The following is a 21,873-nucleotide window of genomic DNA, read 5'->3' as shown; positions in this document are numbered from 1 at the left end:
GAAGCAAGACATGGCTGGGTTCGCTTGATAATGACTGAACAACGTGTGTAATCTGATGGACGTATTCAAACAGAACTAGACAGAGAGGCCGTGCCACCGGAGAAAGGGCTGCTGAAGTGTCCTTGCTCTCAGCTCAAGGGCCACAACCGTCACTCCAGAAACACTCGAGAGCGCTTTGCTTCCCAAGCTCAAACGCATGAGTGAAAATGAATAAGGCACAAATTGCTGGGACGCCGGGTATGAAGTCCTTCCATAAGAGCTAAATGCTAATAAAGCTCCATAACCACATATTTGTGGCTGAACCTTTATTGTTAGTAGCAACCCTGGGCACAGCCTCAGAAGAAACTAGCCTGAGCAAAGCCATTGCAGAGCAAAGCCATCTTACTGGCCTTCAGAAAACAGTGGGATTGGTGTCGAATGCAGAGCTGGCTTGTCTACCCCCAGCAGTGCTGTCTCCTTCTCAATACAGCCCTGGAGCGGAAACACAATTGGGCCTATGGTTGCAGCTGGATGCCACAGAGGATTCAGGGGACCTGTTGGCTATGGACAGCCTTAGAAACACATGCAGTTAAACCGAAACTAATCCCATTGGATGGCAAATGTTCCCTCTACAACCTCCACATTCCCTCTAATTTTTTCTATCCATGTGTGGAATAAATGTTCTGTGCACCGAGACATGTGCTAATGTGCACCACTAGTAGAAACACATGCTGCTGGCTGTGGGTACTCTGCAAGTCAGCCAGCTGGCATTTGAATCTCTCCTGGATGGCCGCCCAAGTGCTCAGCTCACAGGGAACACTGATCATGATCATATTACAAAGAACTTGAAGGAGATGTAAACACGGCAGCTCATTGCTAGTATAGCCACCACAAAAAATCATTGGCTAGCATGTCACCTGAAGACAGGAATGCCCTTCACGTATCCACCCCACGTAACTAACCTGCCTCGTCTGTGCTCTTCTTTGGTTGATATTAGCCATAATAATTCCCTAATACTTAAAAATAACTTTATATTCTATTATAATCTTTATATAAAAGAATACAGGTGTGTATATATATAAATGTGTATGTACTGTATTAATATTCCTCTCCCACTCGTATTAATATTCCACCTGCCTGGCATGGAGCCTTGAGCTCTACCACTTGGCTGCTGGGTTACCCTGGGCAAGTCACTTCACAGCCCTGTGCCTCCATTTTCCCCTCTGTATAATAGGGACAGTGATACTAACCTCCTTTGAGATCAAAGAGACGGAGATTTCTGTTTTTCTCAGGCCTTGGGTAATGCATAAGTGATTTAGGAGCCTAAGCAGCATTGATTTTCAATTAAACGTAGGCACTTATGTCACGTAGGTGCTTTAGAAAACTGTAGCACATGTCTAAACAGGACTCACTTTGTTTTAGGGTACAATGAAATGATTTAGCTTAAATTGGTAAGGAGTTAATTGAAGTAGACTTGGTCTATGGCATCTGGAATAAGAATTTCAAGCAAAGTAGTTGAGCCAATTTAACCAAACTTGTTCTAAATTGATTTAGTTAAACTTACAAGCATAAGTGTATGCAAAATGCATGTGAACAGTCGGTTCTTGTGGCTCCCTATGACTGTGGTCAGTGCCTACCCAAATTGTGAGTGTTACCAGAAAACAACATATGTAAACATTTCCCACACCCATCAGATAACATCCGAGTTTTAACCCCCTAAAGTTCAGTGACCTTCTGCAATGGACTCATTTGTTTCAAAATTTGAATTGAAATGTTAGTCCAAAGATTACTCAATCATGGGCCAAAATCAGTGAATTTGCATCAGAGATGGGCTTGGTCCCATAACAGAAGCCTGGTTTTTATGACCAGGCTCTGGCACCATCACAATCCAACTGGGATCCCAAGCAGCATCTCCTATTTGCCTCCAGCTGGCTGCTGCAGGAAGAACAGTCCTACAAGACAGAAAGCACCAAGCTTCTCTCCCAACTTGGATTGTTCCAAATGTAAAGCCCATTCTGGTTCCAAAATGGTGGCATTTCCAGAGCTGCGCCTGTGAAATAATCTCCACTCATCCCAGCAGGGGCCTGTGTGTGGGCACTCCACCGATAGAATGACATTTCCTGTGTGTGGGCAAGGTGCTGAGCATGTCCATTTTCATTGCTGTTATTGGAAGTGAAAGCGCTGGGCCTTTTGCAGGATTAGGTCCCAAATTCAGAAACCAATGTTTTCCAGACAAAGCTTATCTTCACCGGCTGTTTCTGTTTAAATCCAAATGCAGCTGGGGTGGGATAGGGAAATAAAATGATCTAAAAATCTGCTCCTACCTCCAACCCCCACCCGAACTGCCCTGTCCCAGCCCTCTCCCCAGTTTCCCACCCAACCTCCCCCTCCATGCCCAACCCCCCTGCAACTGCCCCAAACCCGGTGACTCCTCCTCATCCACCCTAACTTTGTCCCAGCTGCCTTCAAGTCTGTCCCCTCACAGCACCCCTCCTTCCCTTGTCTCCCGCCCCCACTGTCCCCTCCCAACCCGCGCAGCCCTCCATGCACCCTCCAGCCCCCCACCCCAGACCTCCCCATCACTTCTCCCCGCCCCTCCTCCTCAGCCCCCCCGCTCCAGCCCCTCCCCACAACTCCCCCCACATGCACCCCCTCCCCATCACTTCTCCCCGCCCCTCCTCCTCAGCCCCCCGCTCCAGCCCCTCCCCACAACTCCCCCCCACACGCACCCCCTCCCCATCACTTCTCCCCGCCCCTCCTCCTCAGCCCCCCGCTCCAGCCCCTCCCCCACAACTCCCCCCCACACGCACCCCCTCCCCATCACTTCTCCCCGCCCCTCCTCCTCAGCCCCCCGCTCCAGCCCCTCCCCCACAACTCCCCCCCACACGCACCCCCTCCCCATCACTTCTCCCCGCCCCTCCTCCTCAGCCCCCCCGCTCCAGCCCCTCCCCACAACTCCCCCCACATGCACCCCCTCCCCATCACTTCTCCCCGCCCCTCCTCCTCAGCCCCCCGCTCCAGCCCCTCCCCACAACTCCCCCCCACACGCACCCCCTCCCCATCACTTCTCCCCGCCCCTCCTCCTCAGCCCCCCGCTCCAGCCCCTCCCCACAACTCCCCCCCACACGCACCCCCTCCCCATCACTTCTCCCCGCCCCTCCTCCTCAGCCCCCCGCTCCAGCCCCTCCCCACAACTCCCCCCCACACGCACCCCCTCCCCATCACTTCTCCCCGCCCCTCCTCCTCAGCCCCCCCGCTCCAGCCCCTCCCCCACAACTCCCCCCCACACGCACCCCCTCCCCATCACTTCTCCCCGCCCCTCCTCCTCAGCCCCCCGCTCCAGCCCCTCCCCCACAACTCCCCCCCACACGCACCCCCTCCCCATCACTTCTCCCCGCCCCTCCCCCGTGAGCCCCCCGCCCCGCCCAATTTACACCACGCCCCCTCCGGGCCGCAGCCAATCAACGCGCGGCCCCACATCCGGGGCTTCCCCCGCCCGGCGCCGCCCGTCCCCGCTCCCGCACGGCCATGGCGGAGGTGAGTGCGCGGGGGGCGGGGGCCAGGCCCCCCCTCCCCGCCGGGCCCCCCGGGGGCGGGGCCACTCGGGACCCCCGCTCCGCCCCCCCGCTGGGCTCACAGGGACCCCGGCCCGGGGCGGCTCCGTGACCCAGGCCCGGCCGGACCGGAGGGCCCGGGGGGGGGGGGGAATGTAAATGGGGGGGGCCCGGGGTCAGCAGCAGCTCCCGGGTCCTGGGGGCAGGGGCTGGGGCGGTATCTGGGCCACATGGGGCTGGGGTGGAGCCAGCGGGAGCATCTTGGGCTGGGGGGGGTAGCGGGGGCTGGAGGGGGGCAGCGGGGGCTTGGAGGGGGGTAGCGGGGCTGGAGGGGTAGCTGGGGCTGGAGGGGGGCAGCGGGGGCTTGGAGGGGGGAGCGGGGGCTTGGAGGGGGGAGCGGGGGCTGGAGGGGTAGCTGGGGCTGGAGGGCAGCGGGGGCTTGGAGGGGGGTAGCGGGGGCTGGAGGGGTAGCTGGGGCTGGAGGGCAGCGGGGGCTTGGAGGGGGGTAGCGGGGGCTGGAGGGGTAGCTGGGGCTGGAGGGCAGCGGGGGCTTGGAGGGGGGTAGCGGGGGCTGGAGGGGTAGCTGGGGCTGGAGGGCAGCGGGGGCTTGGAGGGGGGTAGCGGGGGCTGGAGGGGTAGCTGGGGCTGGAGGGCAGCGGGGCTGTGAGGAAGCGGGATGCGCAGGGACTGCAGAGCAGCAGAGGCTGGAGTGAGGCAGCGGGGCTGGAGGCGGTGCAGTCTGAGCCTGGGGGGAGCGCAGGAGGCTGTGGAGGGCAGCGTGGGTGGGTGGAGGTAGTGGGGCTTGTCATGTCCATCAGATGGCTCAATGAGAGGGTCTTACAGCATGCAAGACAGCATCACCTCCATGCCTGTGGTGACACCATATCGCACAGCGATGGTAAGCGTCACATTGCCAAGCTTATGCTGGGGCATCGCACCCTAATGCCATCGACTGTCCTGTCTTGACGTCACGTTGAAACATCCCCATTGTGTTACACCAGTTACCCGGGGCATCAGGGTGTCACATTGCAAGATCCTTATTGTGACGCTGACTTGGAAAAACAGCATTGAGAAGCCATCAAGATGCCTACTTGTTGCATTGCCCGCTTTTCTTGAGCACCACTCACAGAGGCATCCTCTCCATCACAAGAGGTCAGTTGCACCAACTTGCCACGGGAGGTGGAGAGTTGTCCCTGTCAGTGTGAGGCAGTCCTCACTACCTCTTGTCAATGGCCCTTGGCTGCAGCATCCCTGTTGCCTTGCAATATTTGTTCTGAAACGTAATTCTGAGACTTCACCATGGCATCGTCAAGTTCACCCCCTCAGCATGTTGCATGGAGTTGCTGTCCCAGAGCACTGTGACAATGTGCATCCCAAGGGGATTTTGGAACCAGTTAACATCCCACAAACTAGCCTTGCAGTGTGTGGGATCATCGCTATAAAGTTGTGACTGTGATTCCCTGCAATGGTTACGTGGACAGATGGACTGGATGGCCTATTATGTCTTTTCCGTCATCAGTTTTACGACTTGCAGAAAGAGATTACACATGTGGAGATTACAAAGGGAGTGAGATTCAGACATGCGCCTTTGCTCAGTTGGAAGTAGCCAGTAGCACACTTTCCTCAAAACATCAAGGAATGTGTACAAGGCAAGAGCAACAAGGAGTATTTCTGTCATGGGCCGGCACTAAGGGACATGCTTCACTAGCCCATGAAATGCCCTTAGCTGGCTTGGAAAATCATCACTGTTAAAAAAGCAATAAAATCTGAAGGGAAGCCTTCTTCTTTCTCTTTGTCTTCCTTTGTAGTGAGACTGCTTCTAGCCTGAGGTGTTCTTTCAGCTTGTGCTCTGGACAGACACACATCACCATTGCATTGAACAGCTTTGACAGTGCGTGAATTCCACCGCTTCATGCAAAAATCCCTGGATTTGTTAAAAATCATTGTTGTTGTGTCTTTAATGATGTTCCTGGAATCCTGAATCTGGAACCAGGGAAGGGATGTTAGAGTGTTTGAAGATTGATCAGCCAGTGGTTGTGTTTGTAAATGTTGTGAGAGGAGGGTCCGTTTCAGATCAAAGGAGCAATGATTTGGAGAGTCAGAAAGGCCTAATCCAGGTGGCCGTTTAATTTTGCAGACAGGAGAGCCAACTTTGGCATCCACTCAGGTGATCTCAGAATAATCTGAGATGCCCAGCCAGAATTTTGGAAGGTGATTAGAACTACCTCTACATCATCACGCCTTAGATGCAGCCGTTCATATCTTGGGGCCTTATCTGTCAATTTTTTGACCCGTGTAATGCTGTTGGGTTTTCATCTCCGTATCTGACAGTAGGATTTAAGCAATGGCAGCTGTGTCTTACATTAGAGAAATAACTTTACATTGCATGCCATTAACGCTCAGTCCAGCCGAGAACGTTTTCCCTCCTTGTCAATTTCTACACTTTTGAGCCTGACCTTTTTCACCCATTGCTTTGCTCTACTTCTGTTACATGGTCTTTCACATTCAAAAATAATTATGGTATTGGTCATCTGTATGGCTCAACTTCATCCATGTCTATGTTGGGATCTACAAATTGGCCATCAGCTCTGCCTGCCATCTCTTTGGTCCATTCTCAGTCCACGTACACCATTGTGATTTGATTTACTTTCATTATTACAGTTGTCTTTGTAGTGATTTTCAGCGGAGCTGGTTTCCATGTCCAGTAATGTCCTGTTGTTACTTCAGCTTTGAGTGCTTCTTCATCCTCATTAACCTGAAGATGCTCAAGTATTAGATTGTATCTCATTTATTATTAACTGTTACTTTTTATTTCACCTAGTGGCCTTTGATATAATGTATCTTCATTTATCCAATGTTGTCATTGACATTTTTACAACTAAACCATTTTCCTTTGTTGTTAGTAGAAACTTTCATCTTTGAAACATTTTGAACACATTTCGTTGCTATTCCTCCATGTGGTAGTAAAGTCAGTAGGTAGATTGTCTCATGGACAGTCAGAAAATGGGAGGTTAAATGGAATTATGTGCCCTAAACGACAGGGTGAATGATTGTAGACCACACCTTGTAGATCATCTTCATAAAATCAAGGTTATGTATGGGAAGTATATTTATTAAAATAGTCTTGTTCTTTGTCACGTCCCTTCACTCCCTGGAAGAGGGACATCTCCCCTCTTTGAAATATGGAGCCATCTTTCCAACCTCAGAAAACATAGAAATGACCAATCTGAAAACAGAGGCAGCCCTAAATCTTTTCTTCCTTTCTTCTTTATTAGCTCATAAACTCCTCCCTTCTAGCACGCACAGGTACTGGGCTGTGTCTGGAAGAAGATGAGAGGGTCTCCAGAGAGACCACATTGTTGCTCTATAATCAGACACTTGGGGGCCGATGAATTGCAATACACAGTGCATGTTCCACTTGAGGCATTCTCTTTGCATTGTGCCTCGTAGACGAAGGAGCAGTAGTTCCATGGGGCTTCACTCTTGGATCTCATGAAAATATCTGTTACCTGGTAGATGATCAGCTGTAAAAATCATCACCCTCATTATCTCTACAGCATAACCCGCACTGCCGCTGGCCTCGCAAAGACCCAGAGGCATTCGTTTTAAGCCGGCCATCTGATTTCTGGTTGGAAAGCCTTGTGTGTGATTGAGAACATGTACTTTGTGCCATCTATAGTAGGGGGAGGAAGGTCTCCCATTTTGATTTCAGCTGATCCTTTCTTAATAAGCTATGGAAGCCTTGTCCTGCTGGACCAAATGGGTATTAAGGGTGCTAGGGCTGGCATCACAATTCTGTTCTACACTGTGGTGTTCTCCGTCTGCATGATTGTGTCACTTGATTACTCGCTTGCTCCCTTCCTAGGCCTAACAACCACACAGCAGTCTCAGAAATAACAGGCGTTCTCAATTGGTACCTCGACTGCAGCTCCCATTGAGCGAATGCAAAGTGCTGCAAAACAGCTGCCCACACACACCTCCACCTGCCCTGTCCGTTATCCATCTTGCCCTTGCTGCGTGCAACCACTGGTTCCCTCACTGCCTGCTCAGCTGCTAATGCCAGTCGTGACTGTTCCAAGTCTTCGAATGCTTTGAAACAGGAGAAGATGGAAGCACTTGGTCAGGTGTCCTTAGTGGATGTATAATTTCTGATTCTACCTGTGGTGGATGGCGCCGAGTTTAAGGGAGTGCTGCATTCAAACAAAAGGGTGATAGGGTTTTAGAATAACGTTTGTGGCAGGCTAAAACCCTCCTCGCAGGGCAGTATAAGTCCTAAAGACTTTGATTCTCAAATGAACCTGTGAGAGAGCAGATCTCAGTGGTGTGATGAAGAGGCGGCACTCAGACACGCCCTTTGGGATTCTGATGAGAAGGTGATAAATCTGGGGCAGGAGAGGCTTTGGCGGTCCCTTGAATACGTCCGATTAGAAACTCTTCTTTTGGCCTCTCTCGTTTTTGTTACTTGGTGTTTACACTAATTGGCTGTGTCTACACTGGGCCACTTATTCCGGAAAAGCAGCCACTTTTCCAGAATAACTTGAAAGCTGTCTACACTGGCCGCTTGCTTTTCCGGAAAAGCAATGACAATCTACTGTAAAATTGTCAGTGCTTTTCCGGGAAAAACTATGCTGCTCCCGTTCGGGCAAAAGTCCTTTTCCGGAAAAACTATTCCGGAAAAGGGCCAGTGTAGACAGCACAGTAGTCTTTTCCGGAAAAAAGCGCATCTACATTGGCCACAGACGCTTTTCCAGAAAAAGTGCTTTTCCAGAAAAGCTTCCTGCCAATGTAGACGCACTTTTCCGGAAATACTTATGGCAGAAAAACTGTTCCGTTTTAAGCATTTCTGGAAAAGGGTGCCAGTGTAGACACAGCCATTGTGTTGCTTTTGGGGCCTGGGAACATGGTATGTTAGTAGGAAGATGTTTCTCATCCGTGTTTGTTTGTTTTCGAAGGCCTCGGTCGGCAGGCAGAGTCCGAGGGTCGTTCCATACCCAAACCACAGCCTGTGTCCTGGCGAGCCAGGTCTTCAGACTGCGGCAGGTACCAACAACTTGAATGTGTTTGTTTTCCCCATTCCTCCTCCATCTACAGGTTGGACCAGCCTGATCTAGCACCCTCAGGACCTGAGCAGTCCCGAAGGAGGGAGTTTGCTGGATCAGGGCAGGTCAGGCATGAGGTGCTCCTGGGATTCCCTTCCTGGCCACTGGCCCGGCCAGGAGGCTGTTGCTCCTCTTCGGCTGCAGGGGCTCCTTGTCCGGGGCCACTGGCAGTTCCACGCTACTGGCCACAGAGGCTCCATGTCCCTGACTCACCTTCTGGCTGGTGGGGTTCCCAGCACCAAACTGCCTGAGCCCCCAGGAGCTGGCAATCTCTGTGGCTGGGGCGCTTTGGTCCAGCAGCATCTGCAGTCTTGCCGGACCATGGGTGTTGCTGAACCAGAGAGACCGGTAGTCCCTTCCCCCACAACATCATCTAGGCAGGCACATGAACTTGTATTACAGCACTGCATTGGCACAGCTGCGGCACAGGTGGGGATGACACGCTGTGCCAAGGGGAGAGTGCTCTCCCGGTGGCGTAACTACTCCACCCCTGCAAGAGAGAGAAGCTATCCATGTGGAAGGTCGTCTCCTGCTCATCTCACCAGCGTGGACGGCACTTAGGCCGATGTAACTTTCATTGCTCGGGTGGGAGAAGGTGTCTTTGTCACACGCCTGGGTGGTGTAAGTTACATCAACTTAAGTGGTAGAGTAGACCAGTCAGGGGTCTCTCCAAATGTTGCTTCTGTAGTATGGAGTCAAACGTGGCTAATGGTTGACTTTCTGATCCCTCCAGTTGTGTCCATGGGCTCAGCTGACCACCGGTTCACCCTCGCCGAGATCCTGTCGCAGAACTATGGTGTGCGAGAAGAGAGGGAGGAGGAAGAAGAAGATACGCAAGAGAAAGAGAAATCTTTGGAAGAGCTGGAAAAGAGCTTCACTGCCTCTCAGGTAAAGGCAGCAAGGGAGGGGAAGGGGAATTATCTTTTGGATTTCTTGTCTACCTTGCTGAATTGTTGAGATCAAAGGTCTCCACTGAGCCAGCATACGGGGAGATCTGCCAGCTGTGCGCTGCACGTCAGTCTCCTGAGCATAAGGCCTTGCTTGGCCATTTGGATGTGGGGGGTCAGAGGAGCCAGTAGTGAGCGCAGGGCTTTCTGCAGCGAGGCTGCCAGTTCAAATACAGCTCGCATCCCTGGTGACACCAAGCTGCTGGCTGGCTGGTGCAGAGCCCCATAGAAGATCCAGGATGGCAGGGACCTTAGGAGGTCAGCTGGTCTGGCCCTGTCTCAAAGCAGGACCAACCCCAACTCAGTCGGGGCTTTTGTGCCACCCACGTCTCAGCAGAGATCTGTCCGTTTCTCTGGAAACACTGACGATCTGTTGCTCCCCTGTGGGTGGCCAAGAATTCAGAGAGCACCCTCCCCTGACAGAGACTGTCCCTTCAGGTCAGGGTCAGTAAACAAACGGGACCTTTGTGCTGCCCTCTTCCCTGGGCAGATACGGGGAGCTAGTCGCCAGGGCTGCACACAGGCACCTACTCAGCAGCATGAAATCCAGTGTAAACAGCCTCCCTGGAATCTGCTGCTCTGGCGTCAGGTCCCCGGTGAGCCCACAGCTTGGGGAATCGCCAGTTGTCCTCGCACATTTTGGTTTCCTTCCTGGTGGAGCAGGGCCCAGGCCAGGCCAGCGCCCCCAGAGGAGCCTGACTGCCTCTGCGTGTCTCTTTGCTGCAGCTGGCGTTGTACTCGGGGCTTGTTCCATTCCTGATGAAGCTTTGTCCTCCTCTCGCTCAGAGCAGTGACATGCCGTTCGAGGAGCTGCTTGCCCTGTACGGCTATGAGGCCTCGGATCCGATCTCCGAGCAGGGCAGCGAGAGCAATGACATCCCTCGCCACCTGCCAGACATGACCCTGGATAAGGTAAGGGCCGGTTCGGGCTATGGGCTGGCTGCTAGCAAGGGAACAGCCTAGAACAGGCCATCTAGTGGGGCCCTCACCGAGCGCTCAGTGTATTCGCAGACTCCGGAATCCCAGTAGGTGGGAAGGGGTTAACCCGCTGGCCCCAGTGTGTAACTGCAGAGGTGCTCCCAGAAACGGGGTTCAGAGGAGACTAAAGGAGGAGCCACGAAGTACAACCCCAATCCGGAAGGTAGATTCTGCCTTTCCTCCCTGTGGTGTGAATGAAGGGAGATTTACCAGACTCTGCCTGGAAACCTGCGCACCCCTCTGTTCCCAGGGCCCCCAGGCCTGTCACTCTGCATGGGAGTCGCTGAAAGCTCAGTCCCTGCCAGCACCTCTGAAGTCCCCCACGCTGTGGAAAGGGCTCCTACCCCTCCGTCCTACAGCGTCTGCAGGGAGCCCCTCTCCTCTTGTCCCTCCCAGTGGGGCCCTAAGAAACCGACTTGGGGGGGCAAGGAAACGCATGGAAGAAGGGATCTTGGCCAGGGTTGGTTTGCTCTAGGCCTCCCCTCCCTGTTTTTTTTTAATTTAAAAACATTTTTCACTTTCTTGTTGTTGTTAAAAGGAACAAATAGCGAAGGATTTGCTTTCAGGGGAAGAAGAGGAGGAGACGCAGTCTTCAGCGGATGACCTGACTCCGTCCGTCACGTCCCACGATGCGTCGGACCTTTTCCCAAACCAGCCTGGCTGTATGTGTCCCTGATTTCTAACGGGCCTTTTGTACGCGGAGGTGGCTCCAGCAGAAAGGGCATTTTTAGAATGATTGTTACATTTCTGGTTGCTAAAATTCCTGAGGTAGCAACTTTTGAGATAACATCAACCTTCCTGGTGCTGTTGCAAGGCACAGCCAGAATTAGGCTGCCATGATCAGAGGAGCTGAATGATCAGGGGGTGCGAACTGATCAGCTGTGGGGTCAGGAAGCAGTTCTCTTCAGCTGTAGTAAACAGCCTCAGGGAGGCGAGGACTTCTGTTACATGCCCAGCCTGGAGTTTTGGGGCAACTGCACAACTGGTGACGTGGATTGGGATATTGGGGTTTCTTACCTTCCCAAGAAATATCACTGCAGCATCTTGTCTCAGAGTAGCAAGGCCACTGGTCTCGTCTAGTATGGCAGCAGACTGGATCACTGATCTTTCTAATGCCTACAGGGGGAGTTTCAGATTAGTAGACCCAGTGGTCCAGCCTAGTATGGGAACTCCTGTGTTCCTGTGGCTTACATATTGGGGGTTTGTAGCGAGCCAAAGCAAGCAAGGGTCTCAGTGTGGAAGGATTGATTGGGCTAAGACCCCCCCAATCCTGCTCACGTTGGGAGCCTTGGCTCTGCTGACTGATCAGTGCTCACGTGGCTAGGAACTGAGTCTCTTCTATAGGCAAAAACCAAAAGAGAATCTGGGTAAGTTCTTCTGAATAATGGAGCAGGCCCCAGATGACTCCAGGATGGGGGCTGAGGGAAGGAGAGAGAAACTAGAGATGTAGAGGGTGAGTATTAACCAAACGACACCTCTCTCTTCAAAGCAAACTTCCTGGCTGATGATGACAAAGAGCCCTGCTCTTCTCCGTGCGCTTCCTCCTCGGCCGAGGATTCCGAAGAGGATTCCATCCCCGCCAACGAGTGCAAGAAGGTAAGTGAGCCGGACCAGCTGCGCCTCCCTGGGGAGCTGATGCTCTGTGCTCAAGCTCGAGAAAGCCGAGACCCAACTCCGACCTGCCTCCTTGGGAGCTCACTGGCAGGCTCCTGCCCCTGGGCCTTAAATTCTGGGCATGGCCATGGCAGGCCAGTCAGGCGTGTCTGCGGCCTGTGTCCGCGACTGTCCTCACAGTGAGGGGGACACTGTACCCCAGAATTCAGAGCGGCATATCGCAGCCTAGGAGAGGTACCGTCTGGTGCTGCATGCCCAGCCTGTGGAAGGGCAGAATAGACTCCTCTTTGGATGCCCGGAAAATGGAAGAGGTTCTGCTGCCTCGTCTCTGCAGCCTGAGGCAATGCAGGGTCCTGGTTAAATATTCAGCATGGAGACCAGGCTGAAAGCCAGAGGGTCCTCAAACTGCCATGAGCTTGAAACCCCCTTCATAATTGTTCTGTTGAATAGGCAGAATCCCCCTTGAGCGAACACAGACGCTGTGGGCCACCGATGCTTAGCAAGGCAGGTTGGGCCTATTCGTTGCCTGGTCTTAGACTTGATTCCAGTGCAAACACATAACACAGTTGCCTTGTGTTCATACCCTTCCCTGTGATGATTTTTCAGGAGATCATGGTTGGACCTCAGTACCAGGCTGCCGTTCCTGTCCTCCTCTTAAACAGGCACAGTGAAAAAGGTGAGACCTCCTTCCTTCCTTTGACTGTAGCATTTGTGCCTCATCCCAGGAGGCATACCTGGGTGGTCGACAAATACCTTTGATGTCGACACCCGCCCATCCAGACTAGCGCTCTGAGCCGACAAACAGCTGATCAGCTGTTTGTCGGCTCAGCGCGGCAGCCATGTAAATTTAAATGAAGCAGCGATTATTTAAATCGCCGCTTCATTTTCCTATGCCTGGTAGCCTAATCTACATGTCTCTAGCGACAGAGGCATGTAGTCTAGACGTACCCAGAGTGCTGGCTCTGTAGCTGAGGTGGTCTCGCCAGGACGGCGATGTGTCCAGCAGTACTCATTCCTCCAAACAGAAGGGGGCTTTTTAGGGTCCGGGTGGAATAGTTGTCAGCAGTGTGCTCTCTTTACACAGGACAGTTCCTCGCTCCCCAGGAGCCAGCCGTATGCTTTCTGGGATGTGGCCGTGTGTACTCGCTGCAAGATTACAATGAAGGCAGCTTAAAGGCACCTTTCATTTTTGGAGTCTCTGATAACATGGTTTCATAGACTTGAAGGCCCTGAGGGATCATTGTGATGATCCAATCTGATCTCTAGCACAGCACAGGCCATAGGACTTTTCTGAATTTATTTCTGTTTCAAGTCCAATAGCTGGGCTTGCACTAGAATGGAGCTGTTGGAAAAACGTCCCGTTTTGATTTACAAATTGCCGGGGACGGAGACTCCAGCACAACCTTTGCTAAGTCGCCTCATGGTTAATTACCCTGATGGCTAAAAATTCACCCCTTGCTTCTATCGCTTTTCAACTTCCAGCTGTTGGTTCTTATAGACACCTGCGCTCTTGGAGGAGCACAGTGCCTCTAGACACCTGGCATTTCGCAAAGCAGTGAAGTGCAGCGGAGTTAAGATTTTTTTTTCTGATTATTTTATTTTTGGTCGTTTTCATTAAAAGTTTGACCTTGAAGGCTTTCTTGTTGAAGTGGATTTTGTGTTTAGAAAGCTGTAGTGGTCTCTTGCTGTTTGTTCCCGAACAGCTGTGTTAGATCGTTCTCGTGCTCAATTCCAAGTGAACAAAGTTCTTAATCTGAGAATTTGCTCTTTTTTCTCCCCTTTTTCTTGTGTCTCTCAAATAATTACCCACAGGAGCTTATTTTGGGTTTGGAAGCCATACAGAGATGGCCTTGTTCCTGCCCTCGTGTTGATCTTCTATTTGAACCGTCGTGTCTGCCAAACTTGTCTTATTAGCCTCAAAGCTTTCCTGAAAAATCCTGCCACCGAGCATAATTCATTAGCTTGAGACCCTGCATCCGTTAGGTGGAGCTGAGATGCAGTCTGCTAGCCGGATGTCTGCTTAGTAGAAATGACTCATTTCCTCTCTCCTTCTCTATGCCGGGCAGACTCTGGGCAAGTCAGTTTCAAGGGTACACCGCCTACAAGTGTTAAGCTCATATTTAGGAGCACTGGATGCCCTCAGCTTGTATGACGTGAATGGGAACTGAGGGGCATGTTCTCCATTGTGGGACACCAGTGCGAGGTGGATGTAGAATGTGACCAGATCAGAAGGGGACAGCAGTCTACCCCACCTCTGCATTGACCGTGATCTGGTAGAAAAGAACGGGCCAAGTAAAGGGCCAAGGAGAATCAGAAAAATAACCAACTCACTACAAAGTACGTTGGATGCCAGTGGTGATAGAGCCTTATCTCTGAATAGAAACGTTTCTCTGCCTCTAATTTGAGGGCACCTCAAGTGTGTGTCGTCTGGTTGCTTTGTTTAGATCGGTTTCCTGCCTTGCTGCTGACGTAGGAGGGCACAACACACAGCTGTGCGCTAATGTGTGAGACTGGGAAGGCACTGGGATCACAGCATGGGGCCCTTCTGCTAATCTGTGCTGGCAGGACGGCCCACAGGAGGTCATTACAAGCCAATACAATGGAGAGCACCCCTAAGGCCTTAGCAAGTTAGAGAAATGGTCAGAGGTAAACAGGATGAGGTTTAATAAAGAGAAATGCAAAGTGCTCCACTTAGGAAGGAACAATCAGTTCCATACATACAAGATGGGAAGCGACTGTCTAGGAAGGAGCATGGCGGAAAGGGATCTAGGGGTCATAGTGGACCACAAGTTGAATATGAGTCAACAGTGTGATGCTGTTGCAAAAAAAGCAAATATGATTCTAGGTTGTATCAACAGGTGTGTTGTAAGCAAAACTCGTGAAGTCATTCTGCCGCTCTACTCTGCACTAGTTAGGCCTCAGCTGGAGTACTGTGTCCAGTTCTGGGCGCCACATTTCAAGAAAGATGTGGAGAAATTGGAAAGGGTCCAGAGAAGAGCGACAAGAATGATTAAAGGTCTAGAGAACATGACCTATGAAGCCAGGCTTCATGAACTGGGCTTGTTTAGTTTGGAAAAAAGAAGATTAAGGGGGGACATGATAGCGGTTTTCAAATATCTAAAAGGGTGTCACAAGGAGGAAGGAGAAAATTTGTTCCTCTTGGTTTCTGAGGACAGGACAAGGAGTAATGGGCTTAAAGTGCAGCAGGGGAGGTTTAGATTGGACATTAGGAAAAAATTCCTAACTGTCAGGGTGGTCAAATATTGGAATAAATTGCCAAGGGAGGTGGTGGAATCTCCCTCTCTGGAGATATTTAAGAACAGGTTAGATAGACATCTGTCAGGGATGGTGTAGACGGAGCTTGATCCTGCCTTGAGGGCGGGGGGCTGGACTCGATGGCCTCTTGAGGTCCCTTCCAGTCCTAGGATTCTATGAAGGCTGCTCAGTTCTGTGCATGCAGCTAGAGGGCTGCCCAGGCCAGAGCAGTGGTTGCTTAACCCCCTCCCCCCCCTTCCCCATGTCCGGAGCCGGAAGGGGCAGAGCAGAATCTGGCTTTATAAAGCCACATGCCTCGATTGACGTGTCCTCTAACAGACCTCGAGACGTCTTGATCATTGAGAAGCCTGAGCAAACAGAGCCCATCACAAGCTCTGAAAGCCAACGGCCTTGGACAAATCAGACTTTGGGCAAATCGGGCATCACCCCCAGGTTAGGAGGGAAAACATCTGGGGTCCAACCCTGGGGACCCTCGGAGCATTCCCTCTGACCATTCTTGCCAGGCTGGTGCTCAGCAGCTTCCTCTCCAATCCGTCCCCAGCCCGCCTTCCGGAAAGCGAGTGTGCTCTTTGCTCCACTCGTTTCTGACATGCCCTGCTGTTTCCATTAGCCTACGAGAATGAAGACCAGCTGCTGTGGGACCCAAACATCCTTCCCGAGAGGGAGGTGGAAGAGTTCCTGTACCGAGCAGTTAAGCGGAGATGGGACGAGGTCTCCAGTGCCAGTCTGCCAGAAGGAGAAATGGTGAAGGACAATGAGCAGGTGAGCACGAGAGTCTCTGTTGTCTCGGTGTGTGGACAGAAGTCAAGTAGCACTGGCCCTGGGGGCAGGGACGTTGAGAGATCCGCTCCCTTCCCTCTGAGGGGAGCAAGCGATCAATTCTGGGTGAGGGAGACCTGTCTAGCTGCTACTTCTCCCTCTGGATGCTCCGTGACTCAGACAGAGGGAGCCTTTCTTGCTGCATCCTGCTGAGTTGAGGAGCTGCGTGTTGTGTGCCACCAGGTTGCCGAGCTGGCCAGTTCAGGCTGGCGGGGTAATGAGCTGTCTGCGGACACGTGCACGCCCGCGGTCCCTAGGCTTCTCCGCAGGGACTGTCCCCGCTGACTGTGAAGCGGGTGGTGTTGGCCAGTGGCTCCGGAAGAGGAGGTGGCTGTCTGGGCAGGGGCAGCTGCATTGGGTGGCGGTTCGCGGGGCCAGTGCGTGTGATCAGTTCTCTCTTGCTTGCGTAGGCGCTGTATGAATTGGTTAAATGTAACTTCAATGCAGAAGAGGCGCTGCGGCGGTTACGCTTCAACGTGAAGGTCATCCGAGGTGAGACACCCCCCCCCATGGTTAGATTCGCTTGCCTGCTGTATCCCAAATGTCCCGGTTCGTTCTGCTACCCCAGCAGCCCCTGAATGTCTGTCCCAGGAGGCCCAGGCTGGTGTGGCGCTCCCCAAACCCTGTTTCCTTGTGCTGCAGATGAGCTTTGTGCCTGGAGCGAGGAAGAATGCCGAAATTTCGAACACGGCTTTAGAGTCCACGGGAAAAACTTCCATCTGATCCAAGCTAACAAGGTAAAGGGCCATGGGCCTTTCTGACCGAGGGCTGCAGGAGCGCATGCTAGCACCAGGAGCAAACCTCAAACTTCACTCCAGCTGGGGGAATTAGGGTGCTGCATTCTGATCCCAGTTTATTAGCTGTGTGGTCACAAGCCCCGTGCTTGTTGTCTGCACTGTTCGCTGCTTGATTTCTCCCATCCGCACAGCGGGGTAGATCATGCTAACTTCCAGCAGAGGCCTCATCCATTCACAGTCAGCGCTAGCTGGCTGAGGCCCTCCAAAGAGCTTTGCAAATGCTCTTCCCCCTCGCAGAGTTTCCGGGGTCAGTGATAGCAGAGTATGGGCAGCTCCCGTGAATACCGCATGAGCCTCAGAGCCGGGAGATTCCTGGCCCTGCCCCGACTCCCCATGTGATTGGATGAAGTCACTTGAATCACCTTGTCTTCCCCATCCACACAGTGAGGTGATGGTACTGACCTTCCCAGGCCCTCGGGGCTCTGACTCATTGTCCCCCGCAGGTCCGCACCCGGTCGGTGGGGGAGTGCGTGGAGTACTACTACATGTGGAAGAAGTCGGAGCGCTACGACTACTTCACACAGCAGACGCGCTTCGGAAGGAAGAAGTACGTCCACCCTGGAGCCACGTGCGTGGAATATTCTCAGACTAAGATTAGTAAACGTTCCGTACCCGCGAGGCTCCTGCCTCGACCTGCTCCCTGCTTCGGGGACCTTGATCTTAAAATTGTGCTGCCTGCCATAACCCTCATGCGTTGGAAGGTCTCCTGGCCGGGAGGGGCCGGGAGGCAGCGGGCCAGCAGCCACACCCGTGGCAGACGGAATGTAGCCCAGTGTCCCTGCTCGAGGGAAACGAAGCCGCAGGTGTCTGGGGATGGAGCTGATTTCACACGAGCGTCAGTGGTTGCAGGGGGTGGGCCCATGTGGGAACAGAAGGGGCCTGCACACCTTGAAGGGAAGGATGTTTTCTGCCACGCCGCTCCCTGTGCGTGGGGCTGAGAGGGCCGTTGTCCAGGGCATGTGGGGTGTTGCTTAGCCCCACCGAGCGGCCAGTCAGTGTCGTCTCTCCCCCTGCAGGGATTACGTCGATAATGACTTGGATGGCGGGGAGGTGGAAAATGCCAGCCGCTCCCGGAGCTCCCCACCCATTCCCTCCGCCAGCTGCCTGGAGTCTCACTTCAGCCAAGACCACCTGGCAATTGAGTGTGCAGGTAACTCCTTGGGTTGAGGCATCGGCCTGCACGGCGCTGGGGTGCAGCGCTGCCGTTTGTCCTTCTCTCGCGACCCCCTGTGGTGCGCCTGCTACTGCAGCTCCTTACGTGCCGCTGGGTTCAGCCGGGTCCTGGGAAAGCCCCGGGGCGGGCACCCCCCAGCAGGAAAGGGCTCGGTGCTGGCCTTTGCTGAATCCGCCCGTCCCGCCGTCAGGGCACGAGCTTGCAGATCCCCTCTGGGGAGCTGAGCGTGAAGGGGGGGGGGGATGATCTGCCTCTTTTCCCATCGCCTAACAGACCTGGGGAGAAAACCGCCTGGTGTGGGGGGGCCCTAGCGTCTGGTGCATCTTGGAGAGTCACGGAACAGGATCATCTTCATTTCCATAGACGCCCTGATTTCCTCCCTCCCCCCGCCCCGAGCGATCTTCCTGCGTCCCCGCTCCACTAAGAACGGCCAGGCCAATGACCCGTCCAGCCCAGCGGCCTGGCTTCCAACGGTGGCCAGCGCCAGGTGCCCCAGAGGGAGTGAACAGAGCAGGGAATCCTCCAGCGAGCCCTCCCCTGTGGCCCGTTCCCAGCCTCTGGCAAGCAGCCGCCATAAGAGCGATCCGCTGTGCCGGGTCGTGGCCCCGTGTGGGTTCACTCAGGGCTCTGCTCCGCAGCTGTGACTAGGAGCCTGTATGTGTGTGCAGCGGACTCACCCTCCCCTCCCCTCGGGCATGCAGATCCGCGGAGCGTGGAGAGCGCAGCCTGCAGCCTGGGCAGCATGAGCGAGTCGGGCCAGGGCTACGATTGCAGCACCCCCTCGGAGACAAACTGTTCCTTCGACCCAGCGGAGGACGCTTCCTCGGCCCCTTGCACGCGGCATCCCGGGAACCCCACGGACCCGGGGCGTTTCCAGCTGCCCCCGGCAGGCCCGGGACTGGCAGACAAGCAGGAGACGTTGCAGAGCTCCGGCGAAACGATAACGATGGACTTCACTCTCCCCGGAGACATTAACGAGGGGCTGCCTTTAATTTCCGGCCGGGTGGCTTTGGACAGGGACCCCGAGGCACTGGTGTCGCCCGCTCAGGTGGCCTTGGCAGTCACAGATTTTGGCATCATGGGCATTGGAGATGTGAATAGTTTCCTGGCTGCTCACCAGGGCTGCCCGGGGCCCGTGGCTCGGTCGGAGCCTTTGTCGCAGTGAGGATCTCCAGTCTGGTCGCAGACCGAGTTACGGCTTTGACCGACGGAGCGAATTCCCCGGCCTTCCGTGTTGCACGGGGCCCTTGGAGCTGTCGGTTGGAATCTGTCTTTCCGTCCTACTTGATGTTTTGGCGTCTGTCCTTCCACGGCTCCAGTGAAACCAAACACCTTTCTGCTCAGTGCTGCCGCCCCTGCGCAGGGTTGTCAGTCGGGGGCCGAGTCCGTGAGCCCCACCCCCGGTGTCGCGCAGGCAGGCACTGCCCTGAGGACGGTGGAAGTGTCCGTGACCCCAGCAGCAGGCACGTTCTCTAGGGCAGGCCGGCGGCAGAGTGGGGTGCTATGGAGGAGGAGGAGGTGTCGCGGGCACTTTGGGGGCTGGGCCGGAGGATGGAACGGGAGGTACTGACCCGAGCCCAGTCAGGCCAGGCTGGAGGGGCCGTCTGGATGCAGAGCAGGGCGCGTTTGTGCCGAAGGGGGAGTGGAGAGGCTCTTCCGTTCCCCCTCGGATTTGGTGCTGCAATAGAAGTAACTCTCCTTTTCCTCTCCAACAGCGGGAGAAGCCTGCTGATTTGTTAATCCAGGGGCTGCCTTTGTCCTCTCCCCTGCCAGGTCCATCTGGCTGCCCCTCAGCTCTGGGACCGTCCCATTTAGGGTGGGCAGCTTGTCTGTGTGTTGCCCCGTGCCAGGCCCAGGGTGTGCTGCTCCACGGAGAACAGGTTCTGGCAGGGGAGGACGTGCTCTGTGAAAATCCTTGCTCGCTTGCAGAGGGGTTACGTCCGCACGAGCTGCCTCGCTGGTTCCAGATGCTGCCGGCTGGGGAACGGGGCAGTGACTGGATCTTGGGGCTGGCATTGGGGCTTGACAGGAATGGAGGAGAGGCTAGCGGGCTGCCTCCAAGCGCATGGTGTATGTGCCCGGGGCGCCGGCCCAGCTCCAGACGGAAGGTGTCCAGCACCAGCACGTGGCAAGGTGATGCCTCAGCCCCACGGAGCATCAGCCCCGATACTCAAAAGCATAAAGAGACCGTGTTTGTGGGAGTGCTTAGCCTTGTGCTGCAGGGTCGTTAGCCGCTGCGTAAAGTGCCAAATGCGCCCAGGCTGCCTGAGCATTGCCCGATACCTCAGACTGGGGCCGAATTCTCCTTCCTGCTCCCACAGGAGTGCCACATGCCCCTGGTGCGTCTGCGTTCACGGCCACGTGCAGCGTGCGCACGCAGCCTGCCCAGCTTGCACTGGTGCACGCAGCAGTGGAGAGAGCCGGACACGCCTCCGCTCCCAGAACACACGGGGGAAGAGTCTCCTTTCAGACCACTGACCCCCAGAAAAAATCAGTCACAAGCCACATACAGCACCGGGGGGCAGGCTCGCACCAAAAATGGGGGGTTCAGGGTGCAAGAGGGAGCTCTGGCAGGAGGCTGAGGGGGTGGTGCTGGGTCTAGGTGGCTGGGGTGGGGTTTGTGGGGTCGGAGGGGTGGCAGCTTGTGGCGACATGTCCAGTGGACAAAGCCACAGCCTTCACCCCGTCTCTGTCCAGCCAGCCCCGCCCCTGGTCGCAGCCTGGGTCCTCTATGGGCCAAGCAGGCTGTGCTCTGTGAGCGTGAGGGGTGGAGAGTGCTGCTGTCACAAGCATTTCACACCCGCTTTGCACGGGGGAGTGGCTCCTCCACACGCCTGGTGACACTAGCAGACCCCGCCTGGGGGCAGCGAGAGGCAGAGGCGCTAGCTCGGGAGTCTCCCCGCCCGCGAACCTCTGCTGCTTGCCCCTGGCCGAGCTCCTCGGGGTCTGGCTCCCTCTGGGGGTCTCTCGGAAGGGAGACGGTGGGAAAGGGAAGAGGCTTATCCTGGGACGGGGGAGCTCCCAGCGCCCCACCAGCAGCCAAGTGCATCGGAGGAAACTTTCCTTTCGTTTGTTTCATTTCTGAGTCCTGACGCGGGGGAATGTCTCTTATTTATAGTCTTCAATGTTGTTTACAGACGAGCGGGGTGCGACGCGGCACGTTTTCCGCACGGCCTCCCCGGGGCGGGCAGCCTGGCTTTGGTCCGGTTTGTCTCGCAAAGCGCATTTACTTTGACCCGCTCCTGATGCCGGACTCTTGCCCCTCCCTCCGCCCCAGAGCCCCGCACTGTGAAGTGATGCTGCCTTGAAAACCCCTCGCCGTTATTTATTTAATTAAACCAATCGGATTTGAAAGCGACCGGGGGCCTCGTCTTGCTTCCAGAGGCGTTGGGGACGCGAGCAGTAAGGGGACGTGCTGGCAGAGTGTCGTGGCGGGATTCCCCTACGCGGCTCCCGGACGAGGGGCGTTGTGCGTGTGGCTGGCAGGAGAGGCGCGGCTTTGTTTGTTCCGGGCTTTAACGCTTTTCAGGGTGCAGCTCTAGGGTCTCTTTCTGGTGTAGATTTGCTTGTGCTGCGGTTCCAGTAGAGCGAGTGGCACTTCCGTAGGGATGAAGATGGTGGCCATCCAAGTTACAA

At 54.6% G+C, this 21,873-nt stretch overlaps 1 protein-coding gene across 6 annotated transcripts; it reads left to right on the top strand.

The window, feature by feature from the left end:
* The first annotated feature begins 3,456 nt into the window (after positions 1–3,456).
* MIER2 (MIER family member 2) lies at positions 3,457–21,595 on the top strand. 6 transcript variants are annotated; one of them, XM_075902568.1, is made up of 14 exons: positions 4,199–4,431; positions 4,535–4,685; positions 8,486–8,573; positions 9,366–9,520; positions 10,371–10,491; positions 11,096–11,219; positions 12,047–12,153; positions 12,778–12,847; positions 16,058–16,209; positions 16,677–16,758; positions 16,909–17,003; positions 17,507–17,610; positions 18,080–18,213; positions 18,939–21,595. In XM_075902568.1, exons 1-14 carry the CDS (start codon positions 4,341–4,343, stop codon positions 19,400–19,402), a joined length of 1,938 nt encoding a protein of 645 aa, XP_075758683.1. In that variant the 5' UTR covers positions 4,199–4,340; the 3' UTR covers positions 19,403–21,595. The 6 variants fall into 6 exon arrangements, with proteins under 6 accessions (XP_075758687.1, XP_075758683.1, XP_075758681.1 ...); XM_075902566.1 differs by having other exon boundaries at positions 4,201–4,431; positions 17,507–17,631; XM_075902572.1 differs by lacking the exons at positions 4,199–4,431; positions 4,535–4,685 and adding an exon at positions 3,457–3,516 and having other exon boundaries at positions 10,306–10,491; positions 17,507–17,631.
* Positions 21,596–21,873: the final 278 nt, after the last annotated feature.

Source organism: Pelodiscus sinensis, chromosome 19 (genome assembly GCF_049634645.1).
Source record: "Pelodiscus sinensis isolate JC-2024 chromosome 19, ASM4963464v1, whole genome shotgun sequence".
In the NCBI taxonomy this organism is placed as follows: domain Eukaryota; kingdom Metazoa; phylum Chordata; order Testudines; family Trionychidae; genus Pelodiscus; species Pelodiscus sinensis.
This window is presented reverse-complemented; position numbering and strand designations above follow the sequence as displayed.